This window comes from Aythya ferina (assembly GCF_964211825.1).
Source record: "Aythya ferina genome assembly, chromosome: 3".
In the NCBI taxonomy this organism is placed as follows: Eukaryota; Metazoa; Chordata; class Aves; order Anseriformes; family Anatidae; genus Aythya; species Aythya ferina.
In genome coordinates this window covers 100,114,069-100,133,315 of record NC_140298.1, presented here as the reverse complement: position 1 = coordinate 100,133,315, position 19,247 = coordinate 100,114,069, and the positions used below count along the sequence as shown (strand labels likewise).

Sequence of the window (19,247 nt, the reverse complement as noted above, 5' to 3'; positions counted from 1 at the left end):
TTTTTTTTCTTACTGTAAGATTTTCTCACCACTGTTAACTTCCTCAGCTATGCTATGTTTGAATATCACTTTATAATGACCCTCACACTTATCTTTTACCTCCGCATTATTTTCTTGTTGCTTTTTAAAGGATATGTGTAGATAGTTAAAAGTACAAAAAGATGAAATTGTGCAAATAATTTCAGGAAAAACATCTGTGGCACTAGTTCTATCCTATCTTCAAATTAAGGCAGAGAAGCTTGCTGGTGATCAGATTTGACCAGATTTTGTGCAATCATGCAAGTTTTGGTTTAGTGTGTTTGACTTCACAAGAATGTACTCTAATGAATCTAAATATAGGCAGCTTGTACGATCTACTGGAAATTTACTTGTGCAAATGTCAGATTTTCATCTTCAAGCACTAAATTATGCAGCTTAGAGACAATGTTATTTAATTAATAACGTGAGTTGCAGGTGACATTAACACTAAATTCTCTTTCTTATCCTTATTAAACATACAGTGGTTAAAATAACAAGAATTTGAGTGCATTAAAAGTCATGTTTCAAAGCAATGATAACAAACCAGAAATAGTAAATCCAGTTCAAATCATTGCACACTGCACTGGGGAATTTTTTACCCAGTCCTCCATGCAAATATTTTTTGTTCAAAATTTCCTCTAAAGCAATCCTGTTATTTTATAAGTATATAGGCTGCTAAAATTCATAAATATTGCAATGTCCTCTGAAGTCAGTAACTTGGGGTTTCTAAAAAAATGAAATTCTGGTTTGATAGTAATACTTTAGGACCCAGGGGAATGGAGTCAAGCTGTGACAGGGTGGGTTCAAGCTGGTATCAGAAAAAGGTTCTTCACCACGAGGGTTGTCACGCACTGGAACAGGCTCCTCAGGGATGTAGTCACGTCACCAAGCCTGTAGGAGTTTAAGTGTTGGAATATGCTTTTAGTCATATGGTCTGAATTTTTGGGTAGACCTGTGTGGTATCAGGAGTTGGACAAAATGATCCTCATGGGTCCCTATGATTCTATGATTCTTTCCAGCTAAGGTATCCTAACCTAGGAGGCAATGGTGGTATACATTCATACACACATAATGTATGTTGCAGATATTGTATGTGCTTTATATTTATTTAGCTAACACCCACCCTTGTCTTTGCTGTGGTCCTCCTTCCCTGAATAAAGAGAAGAAGAAAAAAATAATAAAAAATAAATCTAGGTTGGAAGGAAATTCTGGAGACTGCATGGTGCAACCTTCTGTTACAAGAAGGGACTAAGTTATTCAGAGTCCCATCAATCCAGGTCTTGGGCATTTCACATGGGGGATACTCCAGCAGTAGTCTAGGCAGCCTACTGAGACATTTAATCATTGTCAGAATAATTTTTTTTTCTTTTATGGAGCAACTTGTAACTGTTGTCTCTTGCCCTGTCAATGTATATCCTTGTGGAGATGGTAACTTCAGCCTCTTCAGCACAGGGAGTCTGTGACTAGGTCCATCCTAGGCCTCCTTTCGTCTAGGCTTAGAAATCCCCACCTGCTGTCTTGTGACTGGTGTAAGCCCTGCCTGTTCTCCACTATGGTCCAGTTTATTATTATTTTTTTCCTGTTACTGATGGAAATGGATGTCTTTGGTGGCAGATATAGTTATAGCCAGTATTTCACATAATCTAACGGTGTGCTTTCTAACCAGGGGTAGCTGGACTCCATTGTATCGAACTTTGGGATCCCATCCTCGAGGTTGGCTGAGTCCGTCTTCATAGGCTGGTGGGAGCCATCTAGCCAAGGCTGTGTTGGATGCTCCCCATCTAGGATGTTCCCTGGAAAAAGAAAAAAGAAGAAGAGAAAAACCCAACCAACCAATCAACAAAACACTTGAAAAGAACTTTAATCACTGTATAATAACGAATATAAAATAATTATCAACACAGGTCAACATTTCCTTGTAGTAAGATATTTGTATAATGGTCTTTGGAAAAGCATCAACTATTAGTCTTCGTGTATGCCAACAACAATTTAACTCAATTTAACTTAACATAAGTCTGTCTGACTTATGTTTCTAGTTGATGTTGGTTACCTTTTGATATCTTTGAAATACTTGCTCATGCTATGATCTCCTGATAATGAAATCACATTACCTATGAGGTCAGATATACTCTTAAGAGCTTTTTCTGGCATTTTTTTAAAAGATGTTTGTTTAGAGCAATAAGAAATCCAGATTTAGAATAGAAAGAAACCCTACAGTAAAGGTAAAAGTTCAAAAGAAAAATGGATACTAGTCATACAGAGGTAACAAAACATTTTGTCATTTAACAAAACGTAAGGAGACAGTATGCAGGAAAGGGGAATGAAATTGCTGAATTCAATGGCAGTGCTCCCATAATACAGTTGCATCTGTATTAACAGCTTGGCTACAGCTTTTGGAAGGCCTACACAGAAGCTCATGCATTGATATGTTAACACTAACCACACTGTGTTTATGGCACACATCAATTAGCATTTCTGCAAATGGCACCTGGCTGGGTGCACCTTGGGATTAGGGCAGGGCATTTTGGTATCCTGTAGCCAGCCTGTTTGGAAGAGGGTAGGGAAGTAAAATGGTTTAGACAAGAGTCTAAGAGTAAAAGAGTACATATAGACAACAGTTGGGTAATCTCTGGTTTGGGGGCCAGGAAATTATTCCTGGTCCTTTTTATTAATGAGTTTAGTCAGTAAGTGCTGGGCTTAACCCAATTAATTTTCAGTCTATCATGAACTATTGCATTTCCCCTAAGAAAAGAATATTTTATGGCTTTTGTTTGTTTGTCTGTCTGTCTGTCCATTTGTTTTACATGGGCTGTTCAATAGATTTTATAATTGCTAAATATATAGAGATATTAATAAGAAATAATACTATTTGAGAAATACACCCATTTGATCAAAATCATAAAGTGAGCTACACAGAACTAAAAATATTCTCTGACAGTTAATAGAAATACAGAAATACAGGGTATTAAAACATACATTTATATGTCTATTGGGATGCTAAAGAGGGAACAATTATTTTATTAATACTTCATCGATCTCTAGCATACTGAAATGATTCAATTTGCCAAGTTATATGGTACAGTAATACACTTAATTATCTACAATAATTCACACTTGAAGGTTTAAGTATGTTTCAATAAAGCATTCAAATTAGTTACGGTTGATTTGTCTTTATGGAAATTACATAAAATACTGCACAGAGTGTAGTGCTATTTTACTCAATTAAAAATAATGAAATGTTAATTTAACTGTTTAACTAGTGATTTTTCTCCTGATTGCTTTTATATTTTAGCAGCTCACTGGAATGCTAGTTCAGTGAAACCCCTCTCCGATGCCTTTTTTATTATTATATTAGACATGATAATGTCTAGGAATCTTGCATGAGTTAAAAAGTTTTTATGTAGGGCAGATGAAATAATGAGAATTCGGTACCATACAACTTTATACAGAAGTCAGATTTGATTATGATACATTCTGTTTATGGGAAATGGGACTTTTCATTGACTTGTTAAATACTAGAATTGCATACAAATAGTTAATGTCACAACAGTAAAATAGAAAACTTACAGATAAAATTCCTCCTAGATGCCCAAATGTTAGTCATAAAAACGTAATCCAGTCATCAAAACTCCTGCCCATCAAACCAAAAAAATAACTCCTATGTGCCATCCCGTCATCCTGTCCTATCTCTCACTATCAAGAACAACCAAAGATGCAACCTCATAGTAGACATAGACCTCAGAAATCTAAGATTAGGTGACTTTAATTACACTGTGAGATGCTCTTTCTTTAGTATCTGTAATTTCTTTACCTTTGAACCCCTTTCATTGCACTAAACATTAAAACCCACAAAGATCAATGCCAGTTAGTCATAAAAATGAACAAATAAACAAACAAAAGCTGTACCTTTGAGTAAAAAGAGTGTACCTTTGTTCAATAAAAATATTGTAAATTTATTTTGCTTATTATTCATATGCATGTCTTCAGACACATAGAAGATGTGCAAGTGAATGTGCATAATGATGCATCTGGGCATGTTTGATGTCCTGTTGATATTCTTAATAGAAGGCTATGTTTATGCTATTCTCTTATTCCTTTGTTCCAGGAATTTCGCACTAAAATAAAGTAATCTTGGTACTGAAGAATAAGTATATTGCAATTGAGCTGATTTGTCCCAGATATGCAAACTGATTAAGCAAAACATCTGTAAAGAAATTCCATGCTCACTTTAAAATATATTTACTAGATTTTTCTTATATGTAAACAATTAATTCCACGTTGAATTTTGTTTTTAAATGTAAGCCATGAAATGCAAGATTAACAGACCTGAAGAAGCACAGCTGCACATTCCTGCTGGGTGACTAAAATCACTAATACAGCTTTAAATTTTCAGTTTGATTATTTGTTTGTTTGTTTGTTTGCTTGTTTTCCCAAGAAATACAGACTACTACTTTGTTTAATGTTTGAAGTCTTTGAAGCTGGCTTACATTATAGAGTATGTTGATTACATTGTAGTATAATGGACCTTTCCAGCAGATATATTTCAGTAAAGCTTGAGGTATTTCAAGAGACTCAAGCTTTAGACTAAGATAAGATCTGGCCCAATGGTTTCAAAGTCATAGTTTTTGGCTTTTTGTTACCTTGAACTTTTTACAGACATTTATAGCAAGGAGACTAAAATACCACCAAATGTAAGTGATAGCTTTGAAAACTGGTTTGTTACAAGCATAAAACATGGGGTCGCATTAAAGGGGTGTAGCCAGTTAACCCTTATGGGTCTGGTCGGATTCAGAGTACTGAACCATCACGATCACGGATTCTCCAACAGCTTAACATGCCCTTACTCTAGTCATGCTAAATGAGAATTACTGTGGCTAGAATCAATGCAATTAAGTGCAATTTATTACAGCAACAGGTACACAGGTTCTTTGGATCGCTGGCGATAATTTACTGTCTGCAAAAGCAAGCTAGAATGCATGAAATACTCAGGTGTACAGCCTGGCTACTAAAACATTAAAAGGCACAGACTCTAGAGATTATTCAAGTGCTTAAAACTCACCCAAAGTCATCCCAATAGGAGGGGAAAGAGAAGCTCAGCCTGTTGACCGATCCAGAAGTCAGGATGGTATCTTCATGGTGGTATCTTTCCTGATGATGGTATCTTCCCTGACATCCCCTCTCCCTTGAGCCAATTTATATTATTTTCTATCCTTACTTATCCCTATTATTTTCTATCCAATTTATATTATTTCTATGCCTTATCCTTTAGGCAATCACAGCACTAGACTAGACTAACCAGACTCAGTGGATCACAGTTACTCCGGCCAATTTTAGAAACCTCTATACATATCCAGGTATTATTACTAGAGTCACCAAAGAGAAAAAGATTTTTTACCTTACTCACATCATAGTGTCTTTCCCTCCAGAGATGGAGAAAGACTATAGCAGCTGTGCCAGCAAATTAAAAGCTTCAGCCATGTGTCTAAATTCAGCTGCTTGGCCAACATTTTCAAGGTCTGATGAAGTTGTCAGTGCAAATAATAATATTAGTTGTTAGTTCAGATTCCAAGCAACTCTGCAAGTGCCTGGGTGCCTGAACGAATTTATGGATATCCACATAGATTTATAACATCAATGCATACCAGGTTGTGTCCTTTCAACAAAGAGCTTATCATGCACATTTCATACAAATGACTTCTAATATAGGAAAACTGACTAATCTATTAAGAAGACAGTTTGATTGAATAACAAAACCACAGAATTTTACCACTCTTCATTCACCACATTACAGACTGCCTTAATCTACTAATGGCCTTCCATCTACAGCTCTATAGCCTTGTAACATTGCAGCCTGCCTTTCAGCTTGTGACCCTATCCCTATGTATCCAGAAGCTAAGTATAAATACCATTTACTCTTATACTTGAAAGGACTCTTACTCTCTATTTTGCATCCTCATTGCATTTGAGGATTCTGAAAATATAGTTGCATCTGTTAGGTTGGGTTTTGCAATAAACAATCCACTTATATTTGGATACAAGTAGGTAAAAGTAATAAATAATAGTAATTCAGAACTTATTTATATAAATATATGAAACTAAAAATATCACCCAGAATTCTCAGATGTGTGTTTGCTAAGTATTAAGGTTATGAAAAAAATGCAAAAATTAGAATCTTCTTGATTTTCTTATTGCTCAATGTGAAGAAATACTTTTCCCATTCTATACTATTCTATCCAATTTAATGAAAAATTAAAGCTGGATTGGAATTCAGTCAGATTAATTGGTGTAGAAAAAAGCATCTACTAAATAGGTCTACCATAAATGTAAAGTTCCTTACATAATCTTGGAAGTCTTCAAAGGAAGAGCCTGTCTGCAAAAAATAGTGTACCAAAGTTTAGATGAAGTGGCTCTTCCCCTAGGAGCTTTCAGGGCACCTCATTTAGAGGGACATTGATGCCAAAGTTACATGATTGAGGTCACACTCTCAACATTTATAGGCAAAAAAAAAAAAAAAAAAAAAAAAGTAAATGTCAATCATTGAGTTTAAAGAAGAAAAGAAAGAAAGAAGGATTTTTCATGGCACAATTCTTATAATACATACCTGTTATTGCAGGCACCAGTGATGAGACGATATTTATTAGCTAAGCAATTGTTTGGACATTTTGGTGGCAACATATAAGGCAGACATCCAGAAATGTTAGCAATCATGGTAAGCAGATCAGCTGATAAACGATCTGTAAGGAAGAACCCAAACAAGCAATTTGCTCTGTTGCTATATGACTGTTGCAGTAGAAAAGACATTATTGACAGATACAGTTACAGCACTCTTTCTTCTTTCTAGGAGAAAGCACTTAGTGATATGTACTGCAGAAAGTAGTCTTAGGGGCTTATGGGATGAAAGCAAAGAGCTAGTTTTATCATCTCATGAGTAGAGAGCAAGGGTCCAACCATAGCTGAGACCTGAGATTGACCTGCTCCTTTTTCTCCTTTAATTTTCTCCTCTCTGCTTCCTTCTTTCCCCGTACTGTGGTCACATCATTTGGCCAGTCCCTCTGTTTATAAAAAAGGTGTAAAAAATGTCATTCAGGAATGAATATATATACTAATGAGCAAAAACATGGGACTGGAAAACTGCAAAAATTTGAAGCAAGACCAACTGACTATGTAGCTAAGTGTGGAGTGGGAGAGGCATAAAATTGTTAAGCAGCATTTGAAGGTTAGAGAAAAACAGGCTGCATATTGTTCATATCTTAGTAATGGGATCACAGACAGGTATCCAAGTGACAAGGGGCAAATTCACATTATCCTGTGAGCTCCAGAGAGCTGGCACCCTCTCTCTAGCTCACATGTATGTAAACATAGGTATGTCAGGCTGGAAGTAGAGGTGCAAATGTAAGAGGAACAATATCCTTCCCAAACTCAGAAATCTTGCATTTCCAACTGACTGCAACTTTCACGTGATAAAAAAAATAAATTGTAGAGGCAGCAACTGACTTGACTCTTGTCTCCCTACTGCCCACTGGCTGCTGTACATTACCCAGTCCCACCACTTGTCTTTTCTGCCCATCCAACCCTGAACTAAGCTGAATAAGTCCATTAACCAAAGAAAAAAAAAAAAAAAAAAAAAAAAAAAAAAAAAAAGGCCTGCCAGAAAAACAAACAAACAAAGATTTAAGAGTCAAATTAGCTCAAGAATATTCTGCTGAGCAACTAGAATTTGTGCAAGGTAGGGGTGACAGTGAAGGAAGAATGGGCTGTTTGACCATCTATGTAACCTCTCCATTATGTACTTGTTACTCATGTTAAACTTGTGGATATGGCTGCACTTCCATATTAGTTCAGGTTCAAAGTCATACTAAGAATGCAATTTCTGGTATCTGTATTGCTTAGGTATTGATTCACGTGTTTTCTTTAAAGTCAGTTTGATGCTTTGCTTCACAGAAAACTACTCTTTGTCATGGCACATAAAATGTATATAAGGTCTATTCATCTTCCATGTAAACTGGAAACTTCTGTAAATTGACAAGAGTTTTGTGTGTTTTGTCTGTGATTTGGAAGTTCTTTTGAAACTGAACCAGCAGAAAGATCACTGCATCTTTATGTGTGCCCGTGTATATATATATATAAATACAGGTACATACAGATGGATATATTTTTAGTTCTATGAATATCCAATTAGATTAGTAAGCGAGTTGTTTCATCAAGGAAAAATATAAAGGAAGAAGAAAGAACAGAGATAACTGTGAAGCTTTATAAGGCTCTAATACTTTCATATCTTAAAAATATTGTCATGCTACAATAATGAAATAGAGAATACAAATTATAATTCTCTAGTTAATACTTCTTTAAGTGAAGGAATTACATTTTGAAGAAAAATAAATAAATAAAATTATGTCTGGGTTTTGAGCCTTCCAGATACCAGGAACTCATCTTGAAATTCATCTTGAATTAGCAGCACCAAGAATTTTACTTTACTTAGACAAATGTATATTGTAGAACTTTCTGGAGTACCATCTGTTATTTATCCATTTTAAATAAAAAGCAGTTAAAATATAAATAAAATTAAAAAAAAAAAAAGTAAGAAATGTGCAACAGCAATGCAGTATTAAATTGATTTTGGAAATAAGAAAGTATTTTCCTAAAAGAGGGGTATTACTAAGGCCACCTATGACCAGAGGAAGTGTATTTCAAAATGTCAGTGCCATAGAATGATGGAAATCATATTATTTTATCTGTAAGCTCCAGAACTCAGAAGCACTAAACCCAAAGTACTGGGGAAGATAGTTATTTTTCTGTAAACAAGAAGCTTGTGACACTGCAGATATGCAATATACAGGATGCCAATAGCAAAGTGCTGCCCTTCTCAAATATAGGAATGCAGCCAACTCTCCAGTAAAGAAAAATGTAAAACAGTGGCTATGTGAGGTGTTTTCAGGAACAGCAGAGAAGGCATCCTGGCCCCAAGGTGTGGACAAGATATGTACTCGTGCCTAAGGTAAAATAAAAGTGTAACTAATACTACTTTAATCTAAAAGACAATATTCAAGAAATCAACAGGGGTTTTGGCCAGTGTCAACACACTATATTTACCAGTTGGATGCAATGAACGTTTGTGCTTCTGGCAAACTTTTTGTTTCAGCGTTTGAATAGACATTTCCATTCGTTCAGCTGCTTGGGAAATATCTTGACTCTCTTGTTCTGGAAATTTTGAGAAAGCCAGCAGCAAGGTAGGAGTTGATATTCCCTTTCCTTGGATACTTCTATAATTGAAATAAAATAAAATAAGTTTTTTAAAACATATTGTTTCAGAAGTTATTGATAGATGTATTTATCTATTTTGGGTATACCACAGAATCACGGAATAACAGAATTGAAGGGGTTGGAAGGGACCTTGAAAGATCATTGAGTCCAAATATTATGAGTTTAAGGTATCAAAGGATGTGGTGTGAAAACAGAGAGGAAAGTTCTATGTGCAAAGCCTTAAGGATGAGACAGAAAGGTGGCATGGACAGAGCGGGCAGCACAAAGTGTCTGGGAAGACCTTATTCAGAATAGTCACATTATAGCACTCTCCATTTAGAGACATCTAAGTGAGTAGTCTTTTATGTGACATTTAATATCAAAGACCACCTCAGTCATTACAAGTATGATATGCTAGACTGATGGGCTGAGGCCAACCGTATTAACAAGGCTAGATTTCAGGTCCTGCACTTGGGGTAAAACAGGCCCATGTACAGGCTGAGGATAGTTGCCTGGCAGAAAGGGACCTGGAAGTATTGGTTGAGAGCTGTCTGAAATATGAGCCAACACTGTGCTCAGGTGGCCAAGAAGGCCAACAGTATCCTGCCTCGTATCACAAGTAGTGTGGCCAGCTGGACTACGAAAGTAATTGCCCCCATGTACTCGGCTCTAGTGAGACCACACCTCAAGTACTGTGTTCAGGTTTGGGCCCCTCACAACAAGAAGGACATTGAGGCCCTGGAGCATGTCCAGAGAAGGGCAACAAAGCTGGTGAAGGGCCTGGAACACAAGTCCTGTGAGGAGTGGCTGAGGGAACGGTGGTTGTTTAGCCTAGAGAAAGTGGGGCTCAGGGTAGACTTTATCACTCTCTACAATTACCTTAAAGGAGGCTATAGCAAGGTGGGGGTTGGCCTCTTCTCCCAAGCACCAAGTGGTAAAATGAGGGGAAATGGCCTCAAGTTGTGCCAGGGGAGTTTTAGGTTGGAGATTAGGAGACATTTCTTTACTGAGAGAGTTGTGAGGCATTGGAATAGGCTGCCCAGGGAAGTGGCTGAGTCACCATCCCCGGAGATTTTCAAGAAATGTGTAGCATGGTTTAGTGGTGGACTTTCGTACTAGGTTAAATGTTGGGCTAGATGATCTTATAGGTCTTTTCCAACTGGCATGATTCTATGATTTTAAGTAGATTCTCAACTTGACCTTCCACCTAGGAGACAACCACAGCTGTCTAGACGCTATCTGCAGATGACAATTAGAGACATCTCTCAGAAAGGGTCCAAACACCTGGCTTGTACTGACTAGCTGTATACAAAGTTTCAGCACCTAGTTTAGCAAGAGCTCATTAGACATACGTGGCTATATGTTGATTATAAGCCTGACATTACCTTTAAGTAGCTCAAGTCTGATGAGATGACTTTTTTTCCACTTAAAAAATCCTTTTTACTGTGAGGTTAGACACTGCAACAAGCTGCCCAGAGAGGCTGCAGAGTCTCCATCTCTGGAGTTATTCAAAGCTCAAATGGGCAGGGCCTGGAGTGACCTGCTCAAACTGATCCTGCTCATAGCAAAGGGTTGGAATAGATGATCTCTAGGTCCCTCTCAACTATTTGGTGATTCACTGATATATTTATTTTTTTATTTATTTTCTCAGCATGGTGTGTCTTGTCACAGTGGCAGAGGATCCTTGAGAAAAATGCATCATGGAGAACACCCTTTTTGGCTGGAAGTCACAAGTCCCATACTGTTTCCTACAGCTTAGAAAAAGTGTTTTCAGTCTAATCCATTTCCAGACATGGTCATAGATTGACAAATACTCTGAAGGCTTCTCTGCAGTAGTGGTTTTCATGGAAAAATTGTATTGTCATATTCACTTGAGACTGCTTAAAGCATGAAACAAGGAAAAAGAACTTTGATTTGAGCAAAACAAACAGATAAATTTATCTTCACAAAATTAAAAACATGCTTACATAAGAGCATAAGTAAGAAAATATGTCTCCAAGGGAATTTCTAGTTGTTAAATGTGTCCCTAACTTATTCGAAAGAGTATTAGCACATTCAATTATCATTTAAACAAAAGATATTCCTTCCTTCTCATGAACAGATCTCAAGGACTCTTCTAGTTATGAGATTGAGCTATCTTGCTGCTCAGTAGTATATTTTTCAAGTTTTCCATAGACGATTAGAAATTTGGCTGGCAATCTGGAGTATTATAAATCCTGAACTGTCTAGTCATTAAAAAGAAAAGGAAGATGACTAAAGAATGATGTTCTAAATGCAAAAACTCAGGTTTAATATTTAATACCCATATAAGGACAATATTGGTCATGCATCACTTTAAAAAAATATATATGAAAAGGCAAACATTTCTGTACCAATAATCTACATGAGAACACTTGTGCAAATTAGCTAGAAGTTAAAAAAACAAAAACAAAAACAAAAACAAACAAAAAAAAAACCTGTAAGGGCAAATTATATTCCATACATCGTCTTCCACCTTTTTGTCTAATCTTACAAATATTGTAAGATTATCATACTTGTTATTGGTTTGCCACAATTCACCTCCCTCCCCTGTTACTTTTTTTAATTCAACATATTCACGCTAGCCCATTCTTACCCACTCTACTAAAGCTGAGCTCTGATTCAGGTAATAGATGCTGGTTTTCTCATTATGTTAAAAACCGCCTTGATATTTTGTAATACAGAAATAGCCTCATGAAGTTAAGACAATGACGTATTATTGTTTGGAAGATGAAAGAGAAGAAGTGTCTTTCATACTCATATAATAATATAAGCCCTTTTGTGGGCCATTGTATTTGGACAGAAGGTTTTTTATGTTTGCCAGATGCTCAGTTACTCAGTCTCATTACAGATCAATGCTTAAATAAATATATATATATATATGCACAAAGTAAACTCTCCAGAGTATGAGCCCATATTTTCCTTCATCCTCAGATATTTTAATTCTCAGAGATTTCTTTCTGCCTTAAAATTTATTTAGACATTTCTAACCTGAACTAGAGATTTCTAACCTGAACTGTGCCTTACACACTTGCCACCATTCAAATCTCTGAAAACAGCAGCAGTGTACAGAATAAAGGGAATATCATTTATTCTTTCCTGAAATGTGCATGCACCTGGCTATTCTTGCTTTAAGACCTGAGTGGCACTAAATAAATGATGATGTTCAATAAGTTTCTGCAAATGTAACTGTAATGATGTATTTGGAAAATGATTTTCTTTTTCCTTGTGCACGTAAATGGTTCCATAGATGGTTCCTTCTATAGATAGTCCTTTTGAATCGGCAGTAGACAGGGGCCAGTAAAAAAAAATAAATAATAATAATAATAAAAATCTGAAGTTGGGAGTTTTACAATTCAGATTCTTTTAAAATGTGAAATGGACTAGTTCAAATGTAGTAAAAAACAACTGAAGAATTTAAGTGATCATATTAAACAGCTGATGTGAGGAAACATATTTGTCCATTTCAATCACAATTCAAGGTTAAACTGAAGTCTCAGAAGAAATTTAGTTATTTTGATTCTGTAGCTTGCAGTTCAGACCCCTTGATCACGAATTCGATGAACATCAGGTTGGACTACTGTACATGGAATGATTATGAGTTTTCCCATTCTAACCTGAAAAACAAGCTGACTTTTCCTCTCAGAACTAGCTCTTCAGTCTCAAAGACAGCACTGAGCTCATCTGTATTGCACCGTAGTTTTCTTCAATTACTTGTAAGCCAAAGTAAAATGAGTTTTCACAGTACTGTGACCTCTATAACTTTCAGACGTTGAAATATGCAGCCAGATGCATTTCCTTCTTGTTTTTAGTCTTTGTGCTGACCAAAGCTTTAATTCAAGTATACAACATTCTTTGTTAAAAAGGAGGAAAAGCCTTAGTAGTTTTAAATTGATATGAAAATGCAGAAGTATTTAATTTAAGGATTTAAACGCATTCCCTTCTCACTATAAGAATCAGATGAGACAATAGCTCAGTCCTCTGTACTTTGCAAAGGGCCAAGGTCTAAGAGGCAGGTGTAGAACCCATTTACCAGCCTTTATTAAAACTCCCAATGACATTTATGAAATTCACTGCTCTACTTAATTGGCCACAATGAATTGAATTATATAAGAGCACACAAGGGAAATACAATTTTCACTTCTGTTAATGATCATTTTTAAATTGACAGTCCTAATATTTTACATCAGCTAACACAACACAGAGCAAGTGATATTCTTATGGATATCAGACTCCTCATGCAGGCATAGGACACTTTTGCCTCTAATTCTATTCCGCTGAAACCTTTCCACTGAAAGGCTGAGATTTACTTTTCTAAAATTTGAGTACCTCAATATTGTCATAAATGTACTAATGATAGAAAATTAAAGTCACTTGAGTTTGTATGTAGTGAGCAGCCACAGCACTTGAAATGTTCTGTCTATGCAAACACCCACAAATTGTGATTCATTTTCAAAACACACAGATAAGTCCTCACAGCATAATACCTTTAGAAAAGTCTAAGCAAAAGGTAGTGACTGCACCCCTAGAACTTGGCTCATGTGTTCTGAACACAGGAGAGAAGACTGGATATTTTGGATAGCACAAAAGTGTTGGCTAGTCATCCAGAGGCACTTTCATCATTCCTGGAAAGGATTCACTGTGTGCTTCTCTTTTAGCATAACTTAAGCAGAAGGACCTTTCTTTAATTTGTTTATTACCCATCAAGATAAATATTTTATTTCCTTTCCTTTTTCATTACATCTGTTTTAGATGGAAAGGGGAATGTGAGACTCATTTCAACAATTTCAATTGCATTTAAGGCAATAGGTGTTGTTCCCACCTCAATCTGCACTGTAAAGAGAAACTTTTATTTTTTGAGCACAGTGCAATGTTTCAAGCAATATTTTATTGCTCACAGGTACATAACATCTATAAAATTGGAAACTTCTGAGCTACACATTCATGAATGCGATGTCTTCTTTAGATCAGAAAAACATTCCTATTTGTTTTCATATTTCTATTTTTTCTCACATTTTAAAACAGCAACTCATGTGGTGATAATGCACAATGTTATATTGCTACAGATCATCATAAATATAATGGATCATTATATGCTTTCTCAAAGAAACAGTCTGATAAAAAAGAAAAATCTGTTATGAAAGCTTTTTGCTGAATAAATCCTTAACCTTTTTTTTCTTTTTCTTTTACCTTTTCAGTGTATATTGTGCAGCATAATCCACCAGATCTGAGCCCTTCAGGATAGCTTCAGTAATGCAGTTATCTTCAGTTTCTTCTCAACAGGAAAACAAACAAAACAAAAGAAAATGTTTTTCAATAACATTTATTCAATTACTAACATTTATGAAATATTGAGGCTTGTAATATTAAATTATATGTATTTTCCCCATTAAACTGATCTCCATATTTAACACTGTGGCTTCTGACCTTTCTGAAAAATAAGGGAAAAGTAGTAAAACAATTATTCCATAGTTTATGAAAGACTAAAGTTGCGCCAGGCTAAAGTTGCACCAGGGGTGTTTTAGGTTGGATCTTAGGAAGAACTTCTTTACTGAGAGGGTTGTGAGGCATTGGAATGGGCTGCCCAGGGAAGTGGTGGAGTCACCATCCCTGGAGGTCTTTAAAAGACGTTTAGATGTTGAACTTAGCGATATGGTTTAGTGGAGGACTTGTTAGTGTTAGGTCAGAGGTTGGACTCAATGATCTTGAGGTCTCTTCCAACCTAGATAATTCTGTGATTCTGTGATTATAAAATGTGAGCAGGTAGGCCTTCCTTCTTTTTCTTCCAGCAAAATTCCATCAATGTACATCATGCAGTACCAAACCTTACAAGTTCAGCTGAAAAGTGTAGTGTTATGTGTATATGATTATGCCCCTTAGGCGTCATGTATATTTTGCATTAAACTGTCCTTGGACTGAAAGGACAAATCTGAGCTTCCCTCAGAAGTAGCATGAGCTGGCCTAAGCCACTTGAGGAACTCAAGTCCATATTCAGGCATAATTAACAAAATTATCCACCTGGGATCTGGCACAGGTGACCAATGAAAGCCCTTTTCCTCACATTTTTCCACCTGTGTTTGATGGAAAGCAATAGATGAACCTTATAATATTTCATCTGTGCTATTTTGCATGCTTATATCATAGAATATAATTTATTCCCCTTTCATGTAGATCTAGTTTTATATTAAATGAAACAGTTATATTTAAAACACCATGGCTTAATTTCTATCTGTTTTCCTTGGGATCAATAAACTTTTTCTTAGTAAATGAATCATAAGTAATGGTTACTAACAATCATTACTGTACAATTGCTCATCATTTGTGCACAGTGCAATTTTTGGTGTCATATCTTAATGGTAGTCCATGTTGTGTTATTTCTGTGATCCATTTTTTTTGAATGAGGTGCTCAGATGAAGGGAAAATAATAAGTCTGTTGAGAAATAAGCTTTCCAAAGCAAAATTCTGCTTCACTGTCTTAAAGATCTTGTCACCACCCAAGTATTTTATTTTTCAATTATTTCACTAATATTTTCACATTATTTCAGTTATTTTACTTATTTTCTACCTGCATAAAGTAAAATATTCATATGATTCATTTAATGTTATCATTCAGATTTCTTACATCTGAAAATATTTGGGAGTCTAAGTTAAAAATCAAGACTGATCTTCATAGGCCATAAAATTATACTAGAATTTAATATTGCAGGATTTTTAATTACCATTATGAGTTTTACCTCAAAATATAATTTTCTCATAGTAATGTTCATCATGTGGTATTGACTTAGATGCTAATCTTGAAGAGAAAATCCATTTGTTATACCTGAATTACACTGTCTCTCTTTTCTACTTAGAAGTATGATTTTATTACTAATGCAGTGTTTTCAGAAATGCAGTTCTTGCTATTTTTTTATCTTTTTTTTTTTTTTTTTTTTTGGTATGTGTGTGTGTGTGTATAGTTCCCGTTAAACCGAAGGACACTCCCTATAAAAATAAAAGAATCATATGAAATCTATCCAGTTTTTTTAACAGTTCAAATATATTTATTTATTTTATTAACTAACATAAAATATAAAATCATTTTAATCTATATCTTTCTTTCTAGATGATTCATACGGAAAAATCGGAGAAGTCACTATGGAAAACAGATCTGGTCCCCTGTTCCAGAGGGATCAATAGATTTGTCATCTAAAGCAATGTCTTGTGGGTTTGGTACATTTTTTTTTTCTTGTTTTGTTTTTTAATAATCTGGATATCATTTTATTTTATTTGTGATTCTACCCTAATTTGAGATTAAAACATTCCTAATAACTTTTCCTTCCAAACCATATCTGCAGTTATAAAATTAAGAAATTGTAAATATTGAAAAATCCTGTTTCCTCACAGTCTCTGCCCTACTTCACTGTAAAATCAGTCTCTGTGAAATTCTTTTCTTAAAATTCAATCTTCTATTTACTGTATTTCTAGTTTATTAATATCACTGATTTAGATTGAACAGATGCAGATTAATAGCTCCAGTATTTACAAAGGTGAGATGTTATTGTTTGAACATAGGCACTTCTGCAGCCTGAGATGCTGTAAAATCCCCCCACTATCTGCAAGGTGCTAGTGGATAACAGACCCACTGGAGATGTGCATAATCGTGGGCCAGCTGTAGGATGCCTGGTGGGACATCCCATGGCAACTGACTCTAGCCCAGGGTTAGTAAACGTAGTGATCAGCACTCTGGGAAAGAAATCCATCAATCATGCCTGTAAACATTACATCTGATGTATGGATGCTACTAAGAAAGTTAAATCACTCCTACTCAAAGAATACATAATTCAGATACATTGCACATCCAATGTTTTCCTTTGGCAAGTTACAAACCTGCATTTTAAAAGAAAGCACCCATGAAATAATTCTTACAAAAATCAGATAGTGTATTTTGCACATAAAAAAAAGATTAAGCTAAACTGCCATTGCTAAACTGTCTGCAGTCTGAGTGTATTTACAGCTTAATAGTAATCACTGACAAAAGGAAATAACAGGTATTTTATCTATTACTTACCAAAGAGGACATCTTTGCCTATCTGAAGGAAAGAAAAGAAAATAGCTGTGAAGGCTATAGCTGCTGAAATTCCCAAAATAATGAACACTTTCATCTAGAAGAAAGAAGAGATTAGTATTGACAAAATAAATGCCTTCATCTTATAACTAATTGTAAGGCATGCTATAAATAACTTCTTTCATATTGTAAATTTTACTTTTAAATTAGACTTGTAGCCATGTGCTTGAATATATTTTAGAAACTCAACATATTATTTTTCAGAAATAATTGTAGTTCCTTTTCTCTTTTTTCATTAGTACATTTTTTTTTTCCTTTTGAAAAACTTTTAGCACAAGGAATTACATCACCGTTTTTTGTTTATTTAATATCTTAAAATGTTCTGCTAACATTAGCACTTAGCCTATATGTTAGAAATTCAGCAATATTTTACCAAGCATTTTGAACTGCTCTGTGTATTAACATGGTTTGATTGTAACTTTTGTTTTGCATATAAGACAGTGAAAATGGAAAAACTAAAGCCAAAATTTATCAGAACTGTTTATAGTCCTACCCATGTATAATCATGGTATCAAAGCTGCACATATTGCAAATATGAGCTACATTCTCCATTTTGGTGCACTGGTTGGCTGGTAGATATTACAGCAGTGCAAATACATATATAATCTATCCAAGAAGTAATATTATTCGTAAGCTATATTGTGATCAGAGTTTGAAAGATTTAAAATATTTTTAGCACTCTTTTCCATCAATATAAAAATAAATAAATAAATAAATAATTCAACTAAAAATTCAGGGAAGTAATATTACCCAAAGGAAATCAATGTGAAAGCACTCCTTCTTTTTATATTTCACAAGTTAATATGATGAATTTATTCTGGAAAATGGCAAGCAAAAGTTTCACAGTCTGACCTTTTGTCTGCTGAGGATCTGATCTTCCACAGTTCTGTACTTTATTGATGGCAGTAACTCTTCAGAAATATGAAAGTGAAGTACTTTCCAGGGGCCCAGCCTACAATATCACCTTGATGCAGTGCTACTCACTCAAGCTTTAAAAGTGCAAATGATTTCAAAAATCTTTTTTGGCAACAGTCTGTTCACACTGCAGAAATTGACGTTAATGCTTAACTTGTTTATTTTTGTCCTCTTAATGAACCAAGAACTACCTTTGTAGCCATTTCTAATACCAGATTTTTTTTTCAAGGATATGCAAGAGAAAAGTGTTTGGATTAAATAAAATTATATCGCTATGTTACTTACAGAAGTACTTTCTAGGCACACTTTTAATTTTGCCAATAAGTTTGGAAGAGAAGGCAACTCTGTGCTCCATTTTCTGTGTTCTAGTATCAACGCTTTATCAAAATAATCTTTATAAACTCTGCTGATAGTCCCCAGTTTGCCTACCAACTTTCCTGCAGGGCTTTTTGTTTAGTTTTGTTCTTTTAGATAATTCATTTTACGCTTCTAAGACTACCTGTAGTTATACTTTTTCAACCCCATTGCTTCTTCTTAAGTCAGTATTTAGACATAAGGAATCTACTTGTCTGTTTTTGTTTGTTTTTGTTTTGTTTTGTTTTGTTTTGTTTGTTTGTTTGTTTTGTTTTGTTTTGTTTTGTTTCCTACGTAGGGGGAAAAGGGAAAGACGATTTCAGCCCTGGAATCAGAATTGAGATTTCCCTCATTTCATTTTTGTTGATCTTGAGAGGGAAATCACAAGGTGGAGCCAAAGATCAGTGCTTTCATCTCTGCCATGAGTGTTAGGTAGGGGTTGGGTAGCCGGGAGCATCCTGGAGCTTGTGTACATAGCATATGGTGGTGAAAAACAAAACCCAAAGCAAAACAAACAAGCAAAAACAAACAAACAAACAAACCCCACAACTATGAACATGTGAACAAATTGGAGGTAAAACTCAAGGCTTACAGTAAA

The 19,247-nt window shown here is 35.2% G+C and overlaps 1 protein-coding gene across 1 annotated transcript in view; it reads right to left on the bottom strand.

Annotated features, from left to right (window-relative positions):
* The window catches only part of TPO (thyroid peroxidase), a gene marked incomplete at both ends in the record, with an annotated part of 42,536 nt that extends 25,119 nt beyond the window's left edge, over nt 1-17,417 (bottom strand). The window contains 5 exons of the mRNA XM_084512179.1: nt 1,682-1,811; nt 6,620-6,752; nt 9,109-9,278; nt 14,467-14,548; nt 17,324-17,417. Of these exons, the coding sequence (XP_084368305.1) occupies nt 1,682-1,811; nt 6,620-6,752; nt 9,109-9,278; nt 14,467-14,548; nt 17,324-17,417 (609 nt within the window). The remainder of the gene's footprint in view (nt 1-1,681; nt 1,812-6,619; nt 6,753-9,108; nt 9,279-14,466; nt 14,549-17,323) is intronic.
* Nucleotides 17,418-19,247: the final 1,830 nt, after the last annotated feature.